The 25,468-nt window shown below is 34.3% G+C and overlaps 1 protein-coding gene across 1 annotated transcript in view; it reads right to left on the reverse strand.

Moving 5' to 3' along the window:
- Window positions 1-3,618: 3,618 nt before the first annotated feature.
- LOC142975110 (uncharacterized) overlaps window positions 3,619-25,468 on the reverse strand; it is a 102,110-nt gene continuing 80,260 nt past the window's right edge. Inside the window, exons 2-12 of the mRNA XM_076117797.1 lie at window positions 20,735-20,840; window positions 19,505-19,616; window positions 18,502-18,668; window positions 17,972-18,055; window positions 15,905-16,003; window positions 14,778-14,896; window positions 13,074-13,229; window positions 11,816-12,050; window positions 11,363-11,575; window positions 9,733-9,985; window positions 3,619-7,054 (exon numbers count right to left, since the gene is read on the reverse strand). Of these exons, the coding sequence (XP_075973912.1) occupies window positions 5,831-7,054; window positions 9,733-9,985; window positions 11,363-11,575; window positions 11,816-12,050; window positions 13,074-13,229; window positions 14,778-14,896; window positions 15,905-16,003; window positions 17,972-18,055; window positions 18,502-18,668; window positions 19,505-19,616; window positions 20,735-20,840 (2,768 nt within the window). The 3' untranslated portion in view covers window positions 3,619-5,830. The remainder of the gene's footprint in view (window positions 7,055-9,732; window positions 9,986-11,362; window positions 11,576-11,815; window positions 12,051-13,073; window positions 13,230-14,777; window positions 14,897-15,904; window positions 16,004-17,971; window positions 18,056-18,501; window positions 18,669-19,504; window positions 19,617-20,734; window positions 20,841-25,468) is intronic.

The following is a 25,468-nucleotide window of genomic DNA, read 5'->3' on the forward strand; positions in this document are numbered from 1 at the left end:
AAATGCACAATGCCGACCAAAGTTCTTTGGTCTTTGCTTACCCCTATAGGATAAAGGCATGATTGATGCATGTATATTGTATGTTTACAAAAATGACAAAAATTTGTCTACTTTTCAATCTTGTGCGTAGGAAATGGGTCGTCACAAAATTAATCCGAAATCCATTTACGTGCCAATTTATAACCCGTCAGATATGGATTATACCTTTGTTTTGCGTCCAAAACTATTTTTCCATTCAAAATTGTTTCGGATAGGTACATATCGGTTTTATTTTTCCAATTTTCTCTCAGTATTTTGCAAAAACTGGCTTTGATTCGATTCTTTTATGACGCCACCTGTTTTATGAGATTGAATATTTGTGTACATTGCAGTGTGTGCTTTGCAGTACGCAGTGTATTAAATTTTAATAAAGGAAATATTTTGTAGGTTTTATGTCGGTAAAGCCATTGTGTTGTTATTTGTAGAGTATTCTTACTCTATTGGTATTTTCCTACATATATTTTTACTACCGTGACGTTCAAAGTCCAAAGTCTGATAATTACGGCCTTATCATAACTACGGCCAGAGTAACAGAAACGTCAGGCATTCTAAGATAAAATTCTAAGCTATAATAAATATTTTAATTTATTTCAAATATTATTTATACAATTCAAGAACTTAACATAGTTAATTATTTATCTCCCAGTTTATAGTGACATATAGTTCTGACGTTAAAACAAACCAAAGTGTTCTAGAAAAAGTGGAACTCAAAACAAGAACCACGATCTGATTACAATGCCATCGAAAAACGAAGGGACACGAGCGATAAAATTGACGTAAAATAAAATAGTACGGTGGCAGGTGGGCCGATATTTACAAACAACATCGTCCAGCGATACGTTATGTGAATAACTGCCCCTACTACTGTCCTCAAGGTGTATGCAATAGGCAGAATAAAACAGTAGTCTGATTTTCTACAGTATATGACATTTAAAATAGCTCGAAAAAATAGTTGTAACGAAATACGACAGGAGTCGTAGGTCGATTCTCTACCACTATCGACTACGAACAACGGGTTAGCTATCAAGAAATTACACATCGCTTTAAGCGGGCTCCATAGGAAGAAATTGGCACTACATTTCAAATGTAAAAGTCACGTTTTACGACAGTTCCCACTGTAGAGAAACGCAAGTTTAGTTATCATTGTTTTAGTTTTGCGCTACTGGTGATTGTTTTATTTTATGTTATTTGAATAAACAAGAACAACCTATTTACCTTACATATTCAATTCTGAATCTAATTCTGAATCTAATTCTGTTGCATAATCGACGTGTAAAACCTTTACTACTTACTTAAAACTACGAGCACGAATAATAGTAACAGCTGAAATCCGAAATGTCGCAGTTTCAATAAGTGGATCAGAAGCTCGATTCTCTACTACTATCGACTACCAACAACCGATCTGTCATCGAGAAATTTTTAATGAAAATCTGATCAGCACCTCTGACGGGTGTCGTAAGGAACATTTTGGCAGTACATTCTAAAAATTCGGTCAAAATTTCGGTAGCTAGCCGGTTGTTGGTAGTCGATAGTGCTACAGAATCGAGGTACAGTGAGAAGAAAATATGTTGGAGTTTACTCGAATCGTAAACCAAATCGCACATTAGTAGGGGTAAAACGTTGCTATGAAAAATGCTATCGTATTATAGATTTTAAGTGCTCTTTGTCGTACACACGATTTATGTATTCCTGAACGTTACAGATACAATGAAATATTGTTCGCTATAAATAATATTTTGTGAATAATCGTCGTAGCATGTGGACCGTGACGTTTTGTAATATACGACCTATGTTTTATGTACTCGATTCTATGTCATTTTGCCGCTTATTGTTCGTGATTTAAAGGATTTATTTTGTAAAAAATGTGATATAAATGAGTTTTTAGTTGTTTTTTTTTGGTCCCGGTTGTTATCTACTAAGATAACAGTCGTTAAGCCACGTCAAAGGCCTCTCGGGCGGCTTGAACAACTTTGACACAAGGTTGACCACTAACCATACGATAAGAAGAAGAATGAGTTTTTTTACAAATGTTGATTTTATCACATAAACCTTGTTTTACTGTATAGTGTAATGTATAAAAATAATAGAGAAATACTTTAATATTATTCGTAGGCAGCGTCATCGCTTCAATCCGTTTAGTATCTGAAACAAAGAACATATTCACAGGTGCATATTGCGTAGGGCGTCTTACTTTCTTACGTTCAGAACATTTTCAGAGGATACGTTTCAAATTACTAAGCTACTTAGTTATCTGTTAGTTCCTATTCTTAGGATTGATTGTACCTTATAATACTAATATAGGCAACACATCAATGACTTTTCGAAGTTATGTGAGTATTAGAAATAATTATCACTTGTTTCAACGGTGAAGGAAAACATCGTGACGCAACCTTGCATGTCTGAGAGTTCTTTAGAACAGTTCTTGAACGTATGCAAAGTCCCTAACCCGCAATTGGGCAGCTTGCTGGACTCAAGGCCTAATCCCTTCATTACGGAAGGAGACCACTGCCCTACGGTGGGACAATAATGGGTTAAATTTACTTAGTTTTACTATCAATACTTAGTGCAATCAGAAGATATTCTATTCTAATGTATACAGGAAAGCGCCATATTACTATCGCTGCAAGATGCGGCTTTGTACAGGAAGCTCCTGCTCATTGTATCCAGGTACGACTAGACTTAATTAAGAACTGGCTTAGTATTCAGCTCGAATGTCCACCGAACTATTTCTGTCTTACAGTAATATCCCTCTTCCTCAAGTCAAGATGAAATTCCTTCTAAAATTAACTATATTTAACCAAGAATCTAGATTCTGTTGTAATTAATTTGCTAAGAAGTTTTTAATTTTCTATTGAAAATATTTTCAATCTTTAACTTAATTGTTTTGACTTTACGTTTGGCGCAGTGGTTAACGTAGTCACCTCGCCGCAATTGCCGAAGCAGCCGTGTGGCGGGTTCAAATTATACCCGTGACAAATATTTGTGTGGATAAGCACGAGTATATATGAGTCTGGATGTTAATGTATCTGTACAAGTATTTATTTAGAAGTACATATATTAGTATTATGAGTTATTTGGTTAAGGTTCAGGAGTAGTACAAACTCTGCTTAGTTTCGATTCAAATGACCGTTTGTGAGTTGTCTATAATAAATAGTTTTATACACTGCTTTCGAATCTACTCAATAATGCTTTTAGCCATGATTCTACAATGACTGGTTTTATAGGAGGTATTTCTCTGAGTCGAAGTTAAATTATAGTGCCCAAGTGTGTTTACAATACACAGGAACAGTCTCTATTCCGTCAGTTTCCTAGCACGCGAGGACGGGTTATCGGATCAGCCGGCGGTAAGAGGTCTGGCGCAGGACCAAGGGCTTTACGAGCACTGCGCGCCATATAACAGGTACTGGGATTCGAACCCGAGACAGTATTCTATTACTATTCCATATTTGTTTCTAAACTTAACTGCATTTTTTTTCTTTGTCTGTTGTTAGGAAATTCACAGTGCGTAATACGTCGGAACGTAATTTTACACAAAGAAAATGATTCATCAGGTAGATATTTTTGATCTACTTCATTTAAACCAAGTTCGGCACAAAGTTTTGTAAACATAAATATCTGCTTTCTAGGAATAAGGTTTAATGATAGGGAAAATGAAAGTATTGTTTTGTACAAAATATATTTTTATTTCTTTAACATTACCCACCGGTAAATGCTAACAAAATCTAATGTCCTGTCAAAATAAAGCATTTTAAAATATTATTGCAAACAATTTTTTTACCTAATTAATTTTATTTGTTACTGTGTCTCGAAATAAAAGTCGTAAGCGACATCCATTACAAATCTTTTAATGACTGTCTTGAAATGAACAAAGATAAGAATGGTCAGTTTCTGGGGTAAACTTGAACAGATGTTTACTTGTATATAAACTTCCTAACCCGCCGCGCTTACCCAGCGTGGCGGGCTGAAGGTTTTTCCATCGCTCACACCGGGAGAAGGACCTTGCCTTACACGGATGCATAAATGGATTAAAATTATAGATTGGCTGCAATTTGTTTAATTTTTTTTTATTAATTATCGATTTGTTTGAATGTCGCTTACATTACTTAAACAATAATCAAATTGTACATAAGGTTATCAAAAGCATTTTATATGAAAGGCAGTGAAAACAACCTATTCGCTAACAGTGCAAAATATATGTATTTATTAAATAAATATTATAGTTAAATTATTGTATACACAACTAATGGTATAGCTAACCGCAGTGCGTGTACATTTTGTTTTTTTTTAACTTATAGGCAGACTTCACCGATTCCTTAGCCACTTACGACGACATTCAGAAAAAAAACAGTCCAAATGATAACCTCCTCTTTTTTTAAGTCGGCTAGAAATATATAACTGACGTAGTCGAAATATCAGCCGATTTTATAAATTAAATTATAATTATTGTAACTGCAAAATTGAGCCAAGTGTTGAAATAATTCGTCGATTTTGTCGGACCACTACGCCAACCAGTGTTTTGGCATTCATCCGATTCAAAAGTATCTTTGCCAAATCATGTCACAATGATTTACAATATATTGTATCAAAGCTGCAAATTCTCTATGGTTACAATGCTTCCAACATTTTAAACAAAGCTGATTTTTTCCCTAAAACGCCTGTTTTTCAATTCTACACAAGTCAAATGAGCAATCAATTAACCTTATTTTCACAAACATTACGAAGAAATCAATAAAATCTGCCATTGATTATTCTAGTAACGTTCTTACCACCTAATCAAATTTATTTACATTACAACGAGTACAGATACATGATGTTCGCAGTCAGTCAAATCGCTTTGAAGCCGGCAGTGCAAGTAAAAATAGAGCCAAGTTCAACAAAAAATATTAGGTGTCTTTTTCTACAAATGTCATTATTTCTGCAAGATTTTGTTTGCATCATGTAAAGGATGGATCTTATTTGAACTTGGCCGTTTTTACAAGCACAAAATGAGGTGAGGCGTTGTCGTTAAGTTTTGAGTTCAAAAATAATCATATTTTTCTTTTAACTCATAATAATTCACAAAAAAAACATGTTTGAACTCTTACAATGTTTGTGTTCAAGGAATGTATAATAATAACGCCATGTTATAAAAACATTACGACTATTAGTTACTACCTAGATTGATAATGACTTAACTGTTTGGCTACTATCACCTTGCCCTAACCTATGATCGTTCGTTTGAAGCATCAGTAATGTTAGGTTTAAATTTAGATATAAGGGTATATACAGTAATTACAAAACAATATCATCAACTTGAGCGCCAGGAATAACTACCCTCCTAAATAAAAATCCATTAAATACACGAGTTTCATCCATAAAGTACATTCAGAATTGAAGAAATGTAGTCATGAAACGACAGCTTCGAGCAGTTGCGGAAACATTTTCTTCTTTACAACCGTCGTTATTAATAAAATTACTAACACGACAAGTCTACGCTCCATTGAAAGTTTTGTAAACTGCGTAAATCACCCGCGACACGCAACGCAAACTGCTCAAAACCCTCGTTATACACAGATATTTATAGCAAAAGTTCTTAGTAAAAATTGACAGAAATGTGAATAGGTATTATGATATTACCATATTACCGGGTAACAATAACAGGTAAAGAACTTGGTTCTCAGTAATCAACAAAGGAGGGCTCCGGCGCTCAATATAGCGTCTGTCAATGGAGGCTCCAGTCCATGGGGAGGTCCCTGGACGTAGATCGAGAGTTGAGGGAGGGCGGTGCGTGAGGCGCACCGCGGGCCGCGTGTCAGTAATCCAGGGATTCCTCGTCCGGGGATCGCTTGCGGCAGCACAGGCGCCAAGCGGCACCGAGAGCGCACACACCAATCGCAATAGCCAGCCCAGCTCCTAAAGCCGGTGCTGTCCAATCCCCTCCTCCAACGCTCCTCGCTCTTGCACAGAGCTCGGGAGCCTCATCATGCAACTGTCCCAACGGCAAACCCCCTAACAAGTCCAAATATCCTAAACGGCGTAAACTGTCTTCAGAATACGCCTCTCTAGCTCGTTTCTCATCAGCCGTCCAGAATTTACGTTCACCAGATGTCACGTTTGGACAGTTGACGACTCCATTACATATCAATCTGGCTGGAATACAGAGCGCTTCTCCTGGGCATATAAAGTCACACCCTTGACCAGAATCAGAAGATTTCATTTCCCCATCAGTCAAACGTGACGTCATAAGGGTACCATCAGAATTTTTCGGTAGATGGTACAAACCTGTCCATGCAATTTTGAAAGCTGCTCTAGCGGGAGACGCACTGCCGATGAATACTATACGAATTGACCTTGTCTTTTCTTTCTCAATCACTAACGGGTCTTCCAAAGCCTCAAATCCTAGCTCACCAGCTGACAGAATGGGCATCTTTTCAGTCTCAGAAACATTGTCACCGCAGACAGATAAATAAGGATCTAATCGTCCAGGAAGATAAATTTGTATATTACCATCTTCGCAATGTCTTGAAGCAAACTTGATACTTTCAAAATGCAACCAGATATCTCTCTTTTCCTCAATCTCTAAATCCCAAATACATTGTATTCTTTTAGGCGGTTCCATGTACCCTAGCGCTTCTAAATGTGGGTAGACTATTTCACCGTCTGATGCAGCAGCTAAAACCGCAGGCCCACATAAAGGTCCGTGGACGAACTCGTATCTAGCTTCGAAAAGAGGCAAAGGATTTTTGAAGTATGACGCTGCAGCATGAGCGTTATCCACAATCAATTGAAGGTTAAGACTTTCTCCTGAAGATACTACTCTGTAAGGTCTTGCTCTCGATACGGCGTTTGCATGTTTAGCGCAAAGACATGAACCAAGTGATCTTTGAACAGCTAGATGGAGAGGAAGGGGCGTGGTGCTCACTCCTGGTAATGTAACGTTCGGTGACTTCCCAGCGGGGAAAGGTTCCCAAATGATAAGCTTGTCTGCTCGGTCTTCGTAACAGTTTTGGCAGGATACTGGTGTGTATGGGTGTTCCTGTAAGAGAGTATAAAGTTAGATATTTGATAAAGAAAAGAAATTGTATTGTTAGTAAATATTGCAACTGTAAGAGTCCGTTGGTTATGTCCACGGATCGGTAGATACTTAGATGTAGTTTTCATATATTTTATAAGGACTCGTCGCATACGGCTGACGCCAGTGGACGCTTAAGATGGTATGAATATATATGGTAGAAATATACTGCTATCAGCGATTTATGATTGTGGCAACTGGCTCGAGTACGAGAATTCTAAGTTTTCTATAAACGAATTTAGACAATTTTGGCACTGGTGTAAAGTTGACAAGTGCTATAAACATCGTTGGTAATTTTATCTTAACTGTAGCCGGTTCATTGTGTTAGAACAATAAATGGCTAATCTTTCCTTAACGACTGGTGTAACTGTCGTATATTTAAATGAGCTATGATAGCTGCTTTATATTTTTAGTGCAAGTTAATTCTTAAAGCGTATTTAATATTTTAGTAATAGACTGGTTTACTTGTATGAAACTGACTGTAGTATTTGACTGAAAGCAACAATACGAGGGAATGATATAAAAAAATATGTATCTATGTGTGTATAACAAACATGTGTGTCTGTATGATACTCGTAACTTCAGTTCTAAACTAAGATACTGCGTATGACTATTCATAGTTTGGATTAGACTTTGCAATCGTATGATCGATTATAAATTGTCTCAAGATATTTTATACTTAACGGTAAACTAAACATGGTATCCAAGATTTTTTATGCTCTAATATATTTTTTATTATATACAAGAATATTACCAATTTATAAAGGTGTTTAAGGTATTCAAGTTATGTTTAAATAAATATAAATCGGTAACATCTTCAAAATAATGCCAAATCTTTGTAATTTTAACAAGATGTCTAAACATTTCACACACACGGCACGCAGACGTAAGAACCAACAAAAGCAATAATTGTTCCGTTAAACTAATTACAAACGAAATTCTAACTGAAAACAATTTAACTTGGAATATTGTTAGTTCCGTTTATCTTTAAAATTAAATTACGAAATTAAAACAAACTTTATCTATTCAGTATTAAAATATACTTAACTTTAAGAATTTAAATGGACAAACACTAATTGGATAACTTTATTTACGGAATACGAAAAATGTTTTATGTCAAGATACAAATTCAGGAGTTAAAGGATTGATGAAAGGAATGAATGAGAGAATAAGTTTATTACTGCTATAGAAATGTAGAAAATTGGCACGTTATGACAAGTTTTAGATACTCAAAGCACTTAGTAATAACGAGTTACTGTCAATAAAAGGAGATGTCAATGTTGGACAGTTTTCAAATCACTGTTTTTATATTTGTTACTCATCAATAGCAGAATCTTTCAATCAATTGTAAAAAAAAAATATTTGATTATCATATCAGTGAATACTAAGGATACATTGTTTAAACAACAGCAAAATTTGTAGGCAATAAAATCTATACTAATATTATAAAGCTGAAGACTTTGTTTGTTTGTTTGAACGCGCTAATCTCAGGAACTTCTGGTCCGATTAGATAGCTTATTAATCAGTATTAGATAGCTTATTAATCGAGGAAGGTTATAGGCTATATAACATCACGCTAAGGTCATTAGGAGCGGAGTAGTAACGAAAAATGTTACAAAAACGGGGAAAATTTTGACTCATTCTCTTAGGTGACGCAAGCGAAGTTGCGCGGGTCAGCTAGTATCAAAATGACTGAGAAATGCCTTACTGTAAAGAAAAAAAAAACATTGACACGAATGGGTATCAACTTGCTTAATGAACTCATATAATGCAACGGGTCTTAAACGCGATTGAAAATTAAATATACCTCATTTGTGAATCCGACGTTTCGATCGAATTGCGTCGACCATGGTCTCACTATCAAACACAACCTTTAATATTCAATCGCGTTTCAAACCCGTTGCATTATAGTATTATGTGCACAAGTCGTAAGAATTTATAACAGAATTTACATTTGTTTAAACACAAGAAAAATACTGTAGTTTAGACATTAAGTTTTTCAAGAGCTTGTACTATTGCAAATAAAGAGAATACTATTCGCAACACTTGTATGTCTAGGAATTGTTCAATGAGCTGCTCAAACGAGTATAGTATTGTAATGTAATGTCTCAATCGTACGTTGCATTGTTACATTACACGCGGATGCTTTCAGCGAAACTATTGAACGTTGAGGGTTAAGATGTCAGACGCTTTGAAAGTTTTCGTATTTACTTTTAGTGTGGTCTTATGTTAATGTAGTGGTTAAGTTGTGGAAACAAAATATATGTATGCATTGTCACATGATAATTTTACTTTGTATTGCATATGTTAATACTACTTTTATTTATAAAATTATTTATCTTAATTCAGTATCATTTTATCATTGATACAATCAGAATACTATGGTTGGTTTATTCTAAGATCAATGTGATACTTGCAATGGTATTTTTATACATCAAAATTATGGCAACTAATATTTCGATCGAAATTGATCGAAATGGAGTCATAATGTGCCAACCGAACCACAGAAATGCTTTGGCAAATTAACTAGATGTGGCTGCCCATCCATAAAATGTCCTCGTTGCTTAACCCACTTATAGTTTACCAAAGAACTGTAAGCACTAAAATGTTTGTAACACAACACCCATGAGAAAAATGCTTACCTTAAAATTAACACTCAAGATCGTCAATATGACTCTTGCATAAATCCGTTTGTCTGTCACAAATCTGTATAAACAATGAACATCTTCGCCCGGTGAAGCCTGCTTGTAGACCAGAGTGTTTAGAGGAGACCTGAGTCTGCCAGCTCTTTGCTTCCAAGAGGCTATGATCTCGTCACATGCTGTACCAGGCACTGGTTCCCCGAAACGTGTGTTGTTGAAGAAATCGTAGTGCGCCCAGTAGTAGAGCGAAGATCTGTAAAGTAATGCTTATTGAAATCCTGTATGATCAATACCAGATACTTCAAAAATATGTAGGATAGTCCATAGTAGAATACATACTAATATTATAAATGCGAAAGTAACTCTGCCTGTTTGTCTGTCCGTCTGTTACTCAATCACGCCTAAACTACTGAACTAATTTGCATGAAATTTTTTATGGAGGTATTTTGATACCCGAGAAAGGACATAGGCTACTTTTACCCCGGGAAAATGACGAATAATGGGAAAATTCAGGTGGCGAACGAAGTCGCGGGTAAAAGCTAGTATAACATAATTATAACATACATGACGTTCACAATTTTTTCTCGTTAAGCAGGAATTATAAACGAAAAAAAAAGGTTTTTACTCCATAAGAATTACCTAATTCATCAATTTCAATCTCTGATGCATTTTGAGCACTTAATATACACGATACAGCACTCATTAAATCTTATCTTGCAAAACAATCTCAAAGTATTATGCGTTTTCTTAATCCCAATCTCTTATATTTACGTTAATCCTGCGTCTTTCGGCAACAACAACAAGATTATTTACTATCGCCTGTCTATGTTTGTCCATTTGCTTCGTCCCTTCTTGTTTAGATTTAATTGATGGTATTATTTGCTGAGGAAAATTTCACGCAAACAAACGCAGAGTAGAATCTTCTGCGAAACGTTGAAATTCACGTTGTTTATTACAAGCTACCTCATTAGGACTGCTTAATGTCTCTCAAGCCATAAAAATTCCACAAAATTAAGTTAAAGCGAGATATAAATTATGTTTCGCATTGTTCCCTTGTTTTCATTTCGGTTTTAATTTTGCAGTGTTATTTTAAAATTTGTTTACACTTTCACAGTTGTGTTTTAACCTAATTACTTAAAAATGTAGGTTTAATGTTTTAATGACAATTTTATCGTGGAACGTTTTATGTTGCAATAAATTTTCTGTTTAATGCTGTCTCATAGAAAAATACACCTCTGTTTTGTATTTATGGTTTAGATTAAAATGGTTTAAGAATAGAGTTTCTATTTATTCTTTTATAATACTGTAATAAAAACAGTAGCGCAATTTTCTACACTCGGCCCTGTCAAATATCAAAAGTTTGACGTCTAAAATGTACTTAATAATATAATTAGTTGCTACGGCATCCTTAAGGGGTGCCGGTCAGTTTTATACACTTAAATATTGTCAGTAGCTTGCTAATTATCAACAGAAAATATAAGAGAATGATAGAAGACTGTGGATGACTCAATCTCGACATTCTTAAAATGTTTTAAACTGAGTTATAATTGGTTCTATCCCAATTTTGAATATATTATTTGAATTTCACCTTTTGTGATATTTTTTATCATACAGTAAATGTATCACTTACCCACTATAACTGCCCGTCTTGCTCTCAAATCTCACAAACATAGCATTGCCAGTGGACACAAAGTCGTGCTTCTCCATCGGTCTGCTGAATGTATCACAGAAAGTCTTTATGATCCGAGCGTCATCAGGTCTTGGAGCATCGTACAGTGTAAGAGATTCTCCACAGTCGCCCGTCCAGGGTTGGATTGGAGATTCTATTCGGTTGATTCGGAAACTGTTGGCAAAGACGAAGAAATATTGATGACAATGATTTAATGAACGAAAACTGGAGTAATAGTTTAACAACTTTTGAATAAGTGTTAATTAGGATATCACATGAAATATACTACTTTTATTTCTTTACCGATACTTTATTTAGCGAATTGTTTATTCGATACTTATCCAAAAGCCGTGAGTGACACTTGCTCCAAAACTAGTAAAAAGCAACGTGAACAACATTATATTAAAGTCTCACCTTGGAAAATACAGTCTCACAACTTGGCCCGGGAATCCTTGCATTAGATACGTGCACGATGTATGTGGAGGGTACCAGTGAGCCACCGACAAGAATATGCCTTCAGAGTCTCCTGACTTCTTCAAGGTTTCTGCTGTGAGCAGCCAGTCGCAAGTGCCAACCTTCGAACCGGGGGCTTCCACGTGACCAGGCCAGTTGCCGACGTTGAAATGGAAGCCGGTATTTAGTAGAGGACCTGTACATGAAAAAAAAATTGTTATGTAATTCTGAAAACTTTTGATATTTTCTAATTAGGTACTAATTCTTAATTGTTAAATTGTCTTTATTATAACGTTCAAAAACATCATGCTTGATACGCCCGAAATAAATATACAATTTTTGCCATCTAAAAGTTAATAATAAGTTAATAACAATCATTGTAAAAGGGGGCGAGCCTATTGCCATATACTTTACCAAAATCCAGGCTACTATTTAATTCAGATGAATATTAATTAAAAGATACCAATAGCGCTTAGTCCGATCAGCACTCGTTTACTCTATTGTCCAGACCATAGAGGCAGTCAGAAATTCTATTGTAATAAAAATACTACAAAAGTTGAAATAAATGAATCCATTAATTAAGTCTAACAACCAAAGGTAACCTAAGTACGCAATAATTCATAACAGTAAGAATTTAATTTAGGTACGTATTTCAAATTGTACCTGTAATTAATTCAACTACAATGAAATATTGTTCAAATTGTGTTTGATGAAATTACTGCTGTGTAATCATTATTTATTTCGTCAGGTACTTTGTGGCTTTTTGGTAAAAACTGATTAAAACTTCCTAAAGAACAAAGACTATATTATTATGTAAATTCAGAAACCATTACTAAAACTGTTAAGCATCGATATATTTATTTCTTAATATATTAAACATTTAACTATCGTTTACTGCCGTAAAATGTAACCCCATTTTAAGTTTAGGAAAATTTGGTTAGAAATAAGTAAATAGCTCGCATAAAAACCTAGCGATAAGTTCAGTTTTCCGGTTCTTGCTATTAAATATCGCTATGAATAAAATTGTTTTGAAATTAACATTTCAAATAGTGTCATTGACCCTAAACACGTAATGAACATATATTTAAGGTTTTATCCATTTTAAAGTAACCCTTTTAATTTTACCGGTTTCATAGAAGCAAGCCGAAAATATCAGCAATCATTTTGGATGCATAGTATATAAAAGTGTTTATTGAGGAACATAATAATATTACTTTACCTGCAGGAGAGCTGACAAATTCCACGAACAGGTCTTGAGAAGTTCCTATGATGGAGTATGGAAACTTGCCCATACCGCAGAACGTTCCGATCACTGACGCTGATTCATCTTTGCCGTCGTATATCTTGATGTAGTCGTATGGACAATTTTCTGAACCTGGATAAAGAAAAAGTAATTTTAATTTCAAAATGTAAATAGACTTTTTGACTATTCATCATCTTATTTATGAATAGTAACTACCATTATTAACTACCACCATAAATTATTGTGTATATTTTAAAAGGTTTATTTAGTAAGTGTGAATAATGAAAATTGTTTTGCTTCCAAAGTTCAGAATCCTAATGACGTACAAATATTTAAGCGCCCGTTGTCAGGCCTAAAACTTGAATTGACTTTAAAATTTCCATCAAAGTTTTTTAATACCATTAGGATAGAACAAGCAGATTAGAATTCCAAATTAACCGCCCAAATTACCTTTGAACTTTATATTGTTTTACTATAAAGCAGGTATCATAAAACTGAACTAGATTAAAGAAAACAAGTCCCGCATCTTATATTCATAAACCCAAGCTGGGTAAATCAGAGAGTACACTATTTTTCAATATGTTATTAGTTCCCTACAACATCGGAAACTCCCCGGGCGATCTAAGAATTTAATATCAGCCAAGTTGCAGGCCAGAACAGATTTAATGTTGGTTATTGGATGGCTGTTATTTACTGCTATCATAACTTATAACACCTTGCTGTTGTATGTAAAAAATATTGGAGCAAGGAAAATTGGAGTAGAGGGAGCGGTGGTAGATTTAGTACAATGTGTTTTGGCAGCAGCTGTCTTTGTATTCGCAGTGCAAAATATTATGAGTTCCTGACGTGATTACAGAAATAAATTTGTGGAACTGATGTTGAATGTGGAAAAAATGTGACGCGAAAATAATCTTGTTAGCAAAGATTTTTGCTTATTAACACTTGCGAAATTCGGTTAGGATTATAAAGTCCTTTGGTCTATACCAATCCTCATGGGAAAAATGATTATAAAATAAATGTTTTACATTGTACGTAGTGGTATCTGTAATAACAAAAGCAAAATTTTGGTTTGCTTAAAACAAAGAGCTTTCCACTCAAAACATGATAGCGAATAATATCCAATTCGAATATACAATACTCAAATCGAATAACCCAACCCATTTCCATGTTCACAATCCAGACAATTCAAAGCAGACGGATAAATTGCATCTTATTTTTATCCAACCACTCGACAAGCTTGTTTGCTGATGCAGGCCTATTCTGATAGACACATTCAACCGGACTCGATAGCCTTTTTAGTAGAATTGGCCGTTCGAATTGGTGATTCCCCTTCGATCGATTGTACGTTTAGTAAAGTGCCCTATTCAAGTTGGCTGTAACGCTAGTTTAGGTATGGTCTGGCATTTCGAACGGATGTATTTTCTGTAGTGGTCGTTCTATTTTTGGATTTTAGGTTTTTCCTTTTTGCTACCGACCAGTATTTTTCTTTTAGTTTTTGCGAAAGTAAAACTACAAGTTTCTTGTGGCTTTTTGTAAACTTTTAGAAGCACTGTAGAGATAAATCCTTGATGATAAATGGTTGAAGTTGTAGTACATTTTTGTCTTCATTTACAAAAATCTTACCTACAATTCTTAAGTAGATAACGTATTGGGGTTTCAATAAATTGTCGGTTTACTTACCAGAAGTGATAGGCCTCATGGGACAAGTCATTATGTTCTCACACCTCTGCCCGTCTATATTAAATTCCTCATTCTCTATGTACAGCTTGATGTATGGTAATCGAGTGTTCAAGTGATATCTGAAAGTGTATAATTAAATAAGCACTTGTTTAGACTTTGACGTGGGTACTAAAACTTTTGTTTTAAACAATACGAGAAACAAAACATTGAATAATGTTCACGATATAATTCAGTCTGTTCCAGAAACTCTGATTTATAATTACTTTATTTTACTTCTAGTATTTTTGTTTTAACTTTTCTAGACTTATGTATTTATGTTTAAGTAGATATTTTCTGCTTTTGTACGTCAACATTGTCAATGTGACTAGCTTTCAGAAAAAATAGGGACATTCCAAACAAGATATTTATTTTCTCTTAGACAAAGTGTTAGGTAGCTGCGAACATCAGAGTGAGTCGAATGTCATGTTGACAAAGTCTCAAAGTACACAAGTATCAAAACGAAACATCAAAACACTTAAACTAAGTTACGTTTATTTTTTTACTATCTCTTTGGCTGACGCTACGAGTGCTATGTTATCTTTTATAATAAAAACGAAACTGTTGGGTGTTGACGCAGACTACAAAGTGCTTACTACTTGTCTCAAACTGTGGGGGAAAACAGGGTTGACAAACAGTACTTAACGCTGAGCCTAAACAAACACATTTGTCCAAGGCAAGTCTACCCTCATCAAAATTTCTGCTATACCTCACGCCTTCTAAGATACTACGGAGATCTAATTCATTTCCCTCTAAGACCTAAACCAAGTTATGCTAATATGTCCCTACACTTTGAAAATTAATTTGAGCCATTTAATTTTCTATAAATAACAAAGTGACTTTAAACTTATTTGGAATTTACACAAGCTTTTAAACCAATAAATATTTTTTTACAGGTATAGCTGTAGATATCTTCCTACGATTGGAAATACAAATTAACGATTTCCACGTGAAAATCTTCTATCATTGTTAGTATCCCACAAGTTTAATCTCGTTGGAACTACACTAAACATAAATCACATTAGAACCAATTTCAAACCAAACGAAGATGCAGCCAACGGCTGTGCACTAAAATACGTTAATACACTTGCCGGCAATGAAGATTTCTTGGATACACTCCAGGGTAGGCAGCAGACTGTACATAACAGGTTTGTAGCCGGCAATCCCGGAACACTCGTTCGCAATACGACCTGAGAAAAATTGCTCCTGTTCATTAACTTAATTCGCTAACAAAGCTCGACGAAAATCATTATCCCCAACACTTTTAGGCAGAGATTTCTGTTTTAAAATTCTTCGCCGCTCTTCAGATTCTTTTTTTCGAGGTTGCCTTTAAAATTGCTGCCGCTTGAAGCAGTTGAAATTGTTACTTGAGATTTTGTGTAATTGAATGTAAGATGAGATTTAATTTTGAAAAGTTTTATTTTTTTCTTTTTGGAAATTTTTGGGTCATTTAATCTTGTTATGTTATTGAGACTATGCATTTAATCTTTGGATAACAACATTTTTTGTATACTTATAGTATAACTATACAAAAAATGTTTTCATGTTCTTAAATATATGAGTAAAAAATACTTAAAAAGCACTGATTTTTATAATATTTCAAACAGACCCTAAAAAAAACGGACGTTATGGTACACCAAAAACCTCACTTCCTTATAGATAGCACACTTAAAAACACCTATTCCCGCAATCCAAAAGGTCGAAATTTAAAAAGAAACCCCAAAGTCAGCTACGCACCTCACTCACTTTAATTCGAGTACTTGATTACAACGCATAAATCAATGTGGCTGCAATAATAGGTGGGCAGCGAGCCCAGCCGACAATTCAACACGATTTATAAGCCATTTCGGTCACGTACCCACCAAAGTGGTGGCCATTTGGAGCCAGTCAGAATGATTCTGAAACGCTTGCGACATTCAGGATAAGCCTCTTAAGTAATTGGCAACTGAAACTTGATTTATTCGAGTGATGATTTGATATTGAATTAGTGATTTATAGCTATGAAAATTGGTGTCACGGATTTGAGTTAAGCTTTCGAACTGTGCTCGATTGTAATATAGATTACAATGTCAAAGTAGTTACTGTAGTAACAAGTTAATTTTGAATGCTAGTTGAATTTCAATGTAATAGATTAATGGTTTCTAAGTATTTAGTTCTACTAAACTCTATAATTAGCAGCTTAGGATTAATTGTTGTAAGTTTAAATACAGCTTAATAATGCTAAAGCCGGGTAGCAACTGATTTATTAAATTAATTTGTTAAGTAATATAAATAAAATACTGTCGTCTCTATCATATTTATTTATGCTGATATAAAAATAAACAAAATAAATGTTGAAAAATTAATAAAAATAAAATTTAATTCAAATAGAATTCATAGCAAAGTATCGGTTCACGAATTAACGGCGAAGCTTTAAACGATTTTTATAACCGGCGTTATCATATTTTTCGAGAATATTTCGTTAATGATACTGAATATTCAATACTCATTTCTGATTCCAATTGTATCATTATACTCCCCAATTTTGTTACAATACGTATCCATGTTGATATTAAATATTAATATGACTATTAAAATTAATTAATAAAACATATATGTATCATACAATGGATAAGTTTAATTGAAACCATGTTTTATTTCGTACATTTATTTCTTTCAGATAAGATTTAGAACCTAGTTCTTCGATAAACGATACGTGATCCATTTCCAGTTCAAAACACCCTTTGTGATCTCAACACATAGAATCGATCACACCCAAAAGTCGGCGCAGACAATACCGAATAGCTTTTCCAAACGATTTGCTTTAAAATGTTCATCACGTACATCTGAATTCGCTTTGAACTCAGCATCGCAATTTGGCAAATAATTTAAATAAAGTCGGACCGAGAATACCTCCTTGTGGCAGCCCTTATGTTTTGTGTTACCTGCTTTGTTTGATTTTCATAAATGTAATAATTTTAAAGCTCAATATGTTGAGTTTGTGAGGGGTGTGCAGGGTGCGTAATTTTATACAAACGGAGATATTTTAAAATTTCGTTTTGGATGCGTAGACAATGTTAAATGCTTGAGCCGATTTAAGCATTTTATCTTGTGTGTTTCTGTTGTTATTTTTATTTATACGCGCAGTAAAGTAAAGTACATTTTGCTTGAGTACTTACCCAGCGACAACTTCGCCTCTTCTGTTTGGATACAGTTCAGGATGTTGTCCATAACGTAGGTACACTTCGAATTGTTGTTCAGCCCTGTAAAGAAAGATTTTATGCAATAATTTATATAATCTTGTAGTCGTCTGTTTCCTAGTAAATCCACGAATCGGTTAAGTCCTTCACAGGAATAAAATAAATACTACTGACCATAATTCAAATTAGGATAGAGGTTACTGTACTTCAAATGAGCAGTTAGGTAGTTCAGTTAAGACTCCTACTAGATGCATATTTGATATGCAGTTCTAGTCTGAAATCTAGAGCATTGATTTAGCAATTACTTATATTTCCTTGTTTTAGCATAACACTAATACAAGAAGTATTAGAACAATTGTAACGTTACGAAATATAAATCATCCCTAAACTCAAACATAACTCAACACCTTCAAGCTCATCGCTATCTCCAATGATTCACAGTAAAGTATTCCACTGGTCCTTTACCGAATTCGTCTTTATTAAATATCCCATTTAACACGAGCACTGACCTGGAATCAAAACTGAAGTAAGTTTGATCAGTGAAGTTGTCCGCGTGGAAGACAATCTTCACGAAGTTTGTCTCCGATATGAATGTCTGTGGCTGTTCTATTTCTCCGCAGAAGAGACCTGGCTCCTTCCTGTTCGAGACATCTGTCTTCGCGTTGCCGTCCACTATCTGTTGGTTGTTCAATATTTTGTTAATTATTCTGGTTAAATGACATGTACTAAAAAACATGATGTTAAAATTATATAAAGTATTTATGTTTGATATAGCCTTAAGGCAAATTTCGAAAATGCGTTTAATTATAATGAAATCAGTGTAATAGCGTGCGAAGGCGAATATTATCCTGTATTAACATTTGAAAATAATATTTGTGAATAAAATTTTATATGCGTGCCTCTCACAATTTTCTCACGGTTCTAATATATTCAGTCATTAAAACATTTCAATTAAAATCATTGGAATTCTAAAATTGGAGTTTACAAACTCACAAATCTATAAGCGTAGAACGATTCAATAATTGCGCCTAAATTGGCTCGCCGGAGTTCTGAGTTCTTTCACCCGTCAGGCGAGTTCAAAAATTAATTAGCAGAATTGCAAAAGCGTACGCCGACTCAATTAGTAGTACTCCTGATGGCGGCCGATTTTCACGACTTTATGACTGAAAACTTTTTGTTTTTCGGATTGCCTTTTCCCCCTTTTCATCGCTTCCTTCCGACGTTATTAATGAGAAAAAAATAATAAGAGCACGCTTTTATCTTTAGATGTCTGGCTTGGGAAATTCGATAATGTTTTTTGCTTGATTATGAAAATGGGTAGAACGTAATGAAATCATAAAATCTAAATATTTTAATTTTGTAGTACTTAAGTTGGTAATATTACAGAATGTTTGTTTGTTTTTTTGTAATCTTGTATGATAACTTCCACGAAATCTCGTCAAGTTAATCCCTGTGGGTATCGTGAGACTTGGTTCAAGTTAAATTATATTTTTTGTTGGTAATTTGACTTACTTGCATGTATCCCTTGTGACACGTCGTGCCGTTGATCAACGTTCCTACTTTGAACTTTTTAAATCTGATTCTTAGAATCCAGTCTTTTGGTGATCCTCGAAACGCTCGAAATCTGCGAACAATGTTTACTCATTGAAATCATTGAAGATCGCAATTCCACCAAGGTCTTGAGAACTGGACCTTCTATCAAAATATTACCTACTTTCACTTCAAAAGGCACATTGCTTGTCATATAAACAATATTGATTAATATATTTAGCCAAGTATTTCCACAGTTGCGATGCTTGGCTGTCAACAAAGCAAGCACAAGACTTGACATGACCTTACAAAATCTCTTATACCACTACAATCTCGAAATGTCACAAACAAAACTACTACTTCAACAACGTTCGAACACTCTATTTTTATAACGAAATAATATTTTCTACACCATCTTGCTTACATAGCAATTATTACGTTCCCGACGTTTCTCATAAGGAAAACTTACAGGATAAATTGAGTATATTTTTATACGTTCTCTTATAAATGATTTCAATCTATCATCAGTGCTTTAGCCAAAAAAATTGTTCAAGATTTCCTTATCTTTGTACAAACCGCTTTGGTATGAAGTACGTGCGTTTATTCTTTAGATAGTGAAGCTTAGAAGATCAACTTCTTTCTAACATCATTTGTGTAATCTACCCGGAAAACAGCCGTGTAATATACACAGGCTTTCATAAGATAAGTAATCTTTTAAACGGATTTTCGTATAAAGATGCTTTTTTTCCTCATATATTGTATTTATATACTTATGATAAGAATGGTATACACAATCTATGTCAAGGAAATCATGATGCTATACCACCTACAAAATAAATAATTGTCTAAATCTTATAAAATTACGTGATGAAATACCATCTAACTTGTAATGTAGTGTAAAATACTATGTCTACGTCGAATAGAATGCTATATACCTATGAAGTTAACTCAAAAAAGTGCGGAATAAGTTGCTTTACATGTACGCAACTTGCAATAAAATGTAATAATAATTAAATTTTTCTTATCTATGAACATTTAATGAACGTAAATTACATGTATAAGTATTTAAACTACTTTTTACAAAATATTCGAAACTATATACATATAAAAGGTTTACAGAAAAATAAACAAGAAAAATCCCAAACTTTACTATTCTTCCACCTTTACATCTACGAATCGAAACTTGAACAAAATGCAAGTAAAACTACAAACCTGTATGTGCAAGTGAGGGGTCGTCCAAAGTTCTCGGCGGTGACCGGCGGGGACGACACGTCCTCATAGATCTCCACCGTCTTGTTACAATGGTCCCGTTTCGAGTCTGAAACAACACACATTGTTACTAGTTTGATCTAGTTTCTGTTGTAATGTAAATTGTTGTGTTACGATTATTGCAAACTCGTTTTGCAGGTTTTTATGATTTTCACAAGGTTATTGATGTGGCTTTAATAAATGATAGCATGTGAGACTAACCCCAGGTTTCTGAGGTACATTAAGCGATAGTTTATCTATTCAATAGCGCTTAAACTCATAAAAAACGCTATCGAATAGATAAACTACAGCTAAAGATACTCAGAAACCGGGGGTAAGTAAAACTTAATAATGTGACACGCCAAATTATTAAGAACAATATTTGGTTCAGAAGTCAGCAGAATTATTTAGCTAAATCAGTATTCAACTAGCTCGGTTATGTGGTTGTGATAGCGTAATAGTCAGACGAAATTAATTTTGATATTGAAGTCATTAGTTTGTGTGTAATTTACTGACTGACCGGGTCAAACAAAACATTTGATCTAGTTTGTCAATAAATTATTTCAATATAATAATCACTAAAATCAGTTTTCGAAACAAAATGAATCGAAATAGTTATTTCCAATAGTTACACCTAAAGTGTAATTTAGAGCACGTTTGGCGCAGTGGTTTAAGCGGTCACCTCGCCGCAACAACCGTAGCGCCGCGTGTGGTGGGTTCGAATCCTACCCGGGACAAATCTTTGTGTGATGAGCACGAGTATTTGTTCTGAGCCTGGTTGTCAATTTATCTATATAAGTATGTATTTAGAAGTATATATGTATGTTTATCAGTTATTTGGTTACCATAGTACAAGCTCTGCTTAGTTTGGAATCAAATGACCGTGTGTGAGTTGTCCAATAATATTTATTTATTTATTTATCGTGGTGATTCAAATACTATATTTATTTTTAAAACGTCTATCATAAAGCGTTATTTAGAACTCGTATTTTGTAATCAGATTTATTAAATGTCAGCATATTCTAAATAGTCCGTTCAACCGTTAAACCTAAACATGGACATAAAGCATTATGATTTAGGTAAGCCTATTGTAAGCCGTTTTATTACTGCGGCTATTATTATGTTATTAAACCAAAATGTCGGATAAAGTACTCGTAAAATGAAACACGAAACGAAATATTTAAGGCGTGTTTAAAACTAAGTAGAAGATGGATCATAAAATTTACGTCAAATCGACAAAACTGACTCATTGAATATTTTTTTTACTTTTCCGGATTGTATTCATAATACTAAGATTCACACCGTGGTCACGGACTGACCCTTAGTCAGTGACCACGATCGATCTAATTCGATCGAAACTTAGAGCAGTAAATAAGGTAAACCTTAAAATATTTTTTGCACATAAAACCCATTGTGCATCTAGTTTTAAATTTTATTATCGTACGCCTATTTGCGAGTAAAGTAATAAATATTTCTGTAAATTGTACATACTTACATAAATTTTTCACTTTCACATCTACTTTTAGTGTGGTAAGCAACAATAACAATATTTCGTACATTTTTGGTAATCGGCACGACTGCTATTATTCTTTACTACCAATCGATACTAAGGTATAAAGACTTAAGTAGAAAAAAGACTTAATTTTTCTTTAAACTTTTAAAACGAACACAATTTTTGGTAGCGCGCCAAATAAGTTTACAAGCGCAATGTTTTAAAAGTTCCCCTTGTTCTCGTCGAAGGTTTAGAGCTTAAAGAAAAACAACAAAAGTTCCGAAGCACGCTATCTGCTATTTTTGCTGCGTTCGATAGCAGATTGGTAAAAACGAATCGCAGACGACAAAAAACTGTTGGAAACAAAATGAGATTGTGCGATGGTTATAAGCGCCTTATGAGTTAGACCACAGTGCAAAAAAAATTGTATGTATTATTTTAAAACTAAGATGGTTGTAACGGATGCTTAGTTACTCTAGCTTCGTCATACTCAACAATGAAATCTTATTAGTATATATGTTTTGGGCCCGAGGGACATTTACAAAAATACTTTTAACAACTATTTGCGGATAGTGTAAATATGTACATATGTGTTCCGTTTAGGAATCAATCCTACAAGCCATGCTTTTACTCCTAAAAGCTGTCGTACGAGATTCGCATTTGCGTAATACCTATAAAATATTATTCGTAGGACTAGCAATAAATATTAAAATTTAATAAATTTAAGTTCCCAACTTAGCGGAGGGCAAAGTAAAATAACTGCATTAAAACTTATATTTGAAGTCCTTTAACCCAACAAAATAGATTTAATTTTAAAGTTGGAGAAAACTGACCGTATTTCAAGTTGACGGCGGTGGTAGCTCATTGCTTTGGATGCAATAACTCTAGTTTTGCAATGTTTTGCGCTACTGCGCTTCTGTGTTATTGTGCAACTGCGTTTTTGCGCAGTAGCGTTAGTACGCTACGTTTTAACATTCCGTGGCATTTGTTACTTGAGTGAACCGCAAAATAAATATTATTAAAATCGAAAAGTATTTTTATGCAACAACCTTACGGGATTATAGGTTTGAGTAAAATTTAGGGTCAAATAAACCCAAAACAAAATGAGCACATTGAAGTATTGCACATTTTATCCATTGTTCAACACTATATTTACTAATAGACATCCTGAGTCACAAAAATAATTGAGAAAAGTAGCTGCCACTTTTATTACTTACAAATATAAACTATCCAATAAATAATGTTGCTATTATCAGTAGAGGCGAATCGATCCATGGGCTGTAAAACTAGCCGTAAAATGCTGTATTATTACAGTTTTCTATTAAAATATTGACTAAACAATGCAATTTTAAAAAAACAATTACCACAGCACATAAATAGCTACGGCACAATTCGGCGTTAATTAGTGTTGGTTCCAATTATGTGTCTGGCTTGCACTATCCACGTCAGTAACGGACAGACGGACAGTTTAATGAGAGCGATAAAGTTCCCTTTATTGTGTATCATTTTGTTCGCTTCAAATTGTTTTTCAGTAAACAATTAAAACGATTATTATGAATTTTCTATTTTACTACTTTAATATTCTGGCTTTACTTGTTTTGTATTTGGCCGCTGATTTTACCCGGAATATGATTTATCCGTTTCTTAAATTTTATCAGAATAGGTTCAATCTTCACTTCACTACCATTTGTTTTAAAAACACATTTTCACAGTAACATTTTAAAATATTACTAGCTTAGCCAAGGGCGTACGTTTTCATATTGAAATTACCTACATCGTTCCTTGTAAAAAAAATATCACCTAGCCAAATTTTATCAAAATCGTATTTGCTGTTTTGAAGTGAACACAGACAAACTAACTGACGTTTAATCATGTTGAAATAGAGATTGTTGTTCAGTGAACAATTAAATCCACTATGAATTTTATTAAATAATGCTTTTATTATTCTCTCCGTATTAATTAGTCTGACAATTAATTTGTTGACTTGCTGTTGAATGAAATATCAATAGCAATTTTTGATGGCTCATTAATTTAGTGTATTGTTTAATTGAAGTTTTCTATTTTAGTTTGTTGTTTTAACTGGTTTGTTTATTAAACATTGTGCCAACTGATATTATTTTAATAAAGAGCACAGTAATATAATTGCAAATAATTATGTACTCTAGTAATTTTAATAAAAATTGACGCGAAATACAGTTAGTCCCAAAACAACAGTGGAACGCACAAATATTTGTTTCGGGGGGGAATCGAACCCAAGATCTTAGATCTTAGGGTATATTCCCGGTGTCCACCCCCTGCTTGTCCACCCCGGGTGGACAGAGACACAAATCTTTTAAAAAGTTCTCGGTGTCCACCCCTGGGGGACAGTGAGAATTAATTTTAAATTATTCCCGCTGGCCACCCCGGGTGGACAAAGACACGAGTTTCATATTACTACTCTCGATGTTCACCACCGGTGGACAAAGCCACTGCTTAAATAAACATTTTCAATGTCCACGCTTGCTAGTAGTAGTAGTAGTAATAGTTTAATTAAGTATATTATCATGATAATATGATTAAACTATGTACCTACTTATTTAATTTTGTTATAATTATTTACACCCAATTCCAGCAAGCGTGGACATTGAGAATGTTTATTTAAGCAGTGGCTTTGTCCACCGGCGGTGAACATCGAGAGTAGTAATATGAAACTCGTGTCTTTGTCCACCCGGGGTGGCCAGCGGGAATAATTTAAAATTAATTCTCACTGTCCCCCAGGGGTGGACACCGAGAACTTTTTAAAAGATTTGTGTCTCTGTCCACCCGGGGTGGACAAGCAGGGGGTGGACACCGGGAATATACCAGATCTTAGTACATAGAGCCGCGTAGTTGCCACCTTTATGACTACCCCACGGAGCTTGACAACAATTGCTAAACGAAATACAAAAAGACTCGAACTTTTTATTTAGAACTATAAAAAAGTAAGTAAAAAACACAAACATTTTCCATTATTTTTCTTATAATACATACTAAAAAAAGTTTTGTTCGGCTACGCTTATGGCATGTGTGGTAAGCCCTGCAGTTCTCAACTTTACTATTGAACTTTACACATTGGGAGAAATGTTGGCCAACTTGTTGGTACTTGTGTTGGACCAAATGTTTAATTGGTACGTAAAATGTTGGCTCTGATATTTGAACGCTAAGAATCATTTTTTATAAAGTCTATG

The sequence above is a fragment of the Anticarsia gemmatalis genome, chromosome 8, assembly GCF_050436995.1.
Source record: "Anticarsia gemmatalis isolate Benzon Research Colony breed Stoneville strain chromosome 8, ilAntGemm2 primary, whole genome shotgun sequence".
NCBI classification, from domain to species: Eukaryota; Metazoa; Arthropoda; class Insecta; order Lepidoptera; family Erebidae; genus Anticarsia; species Anticarsia gemmatalis.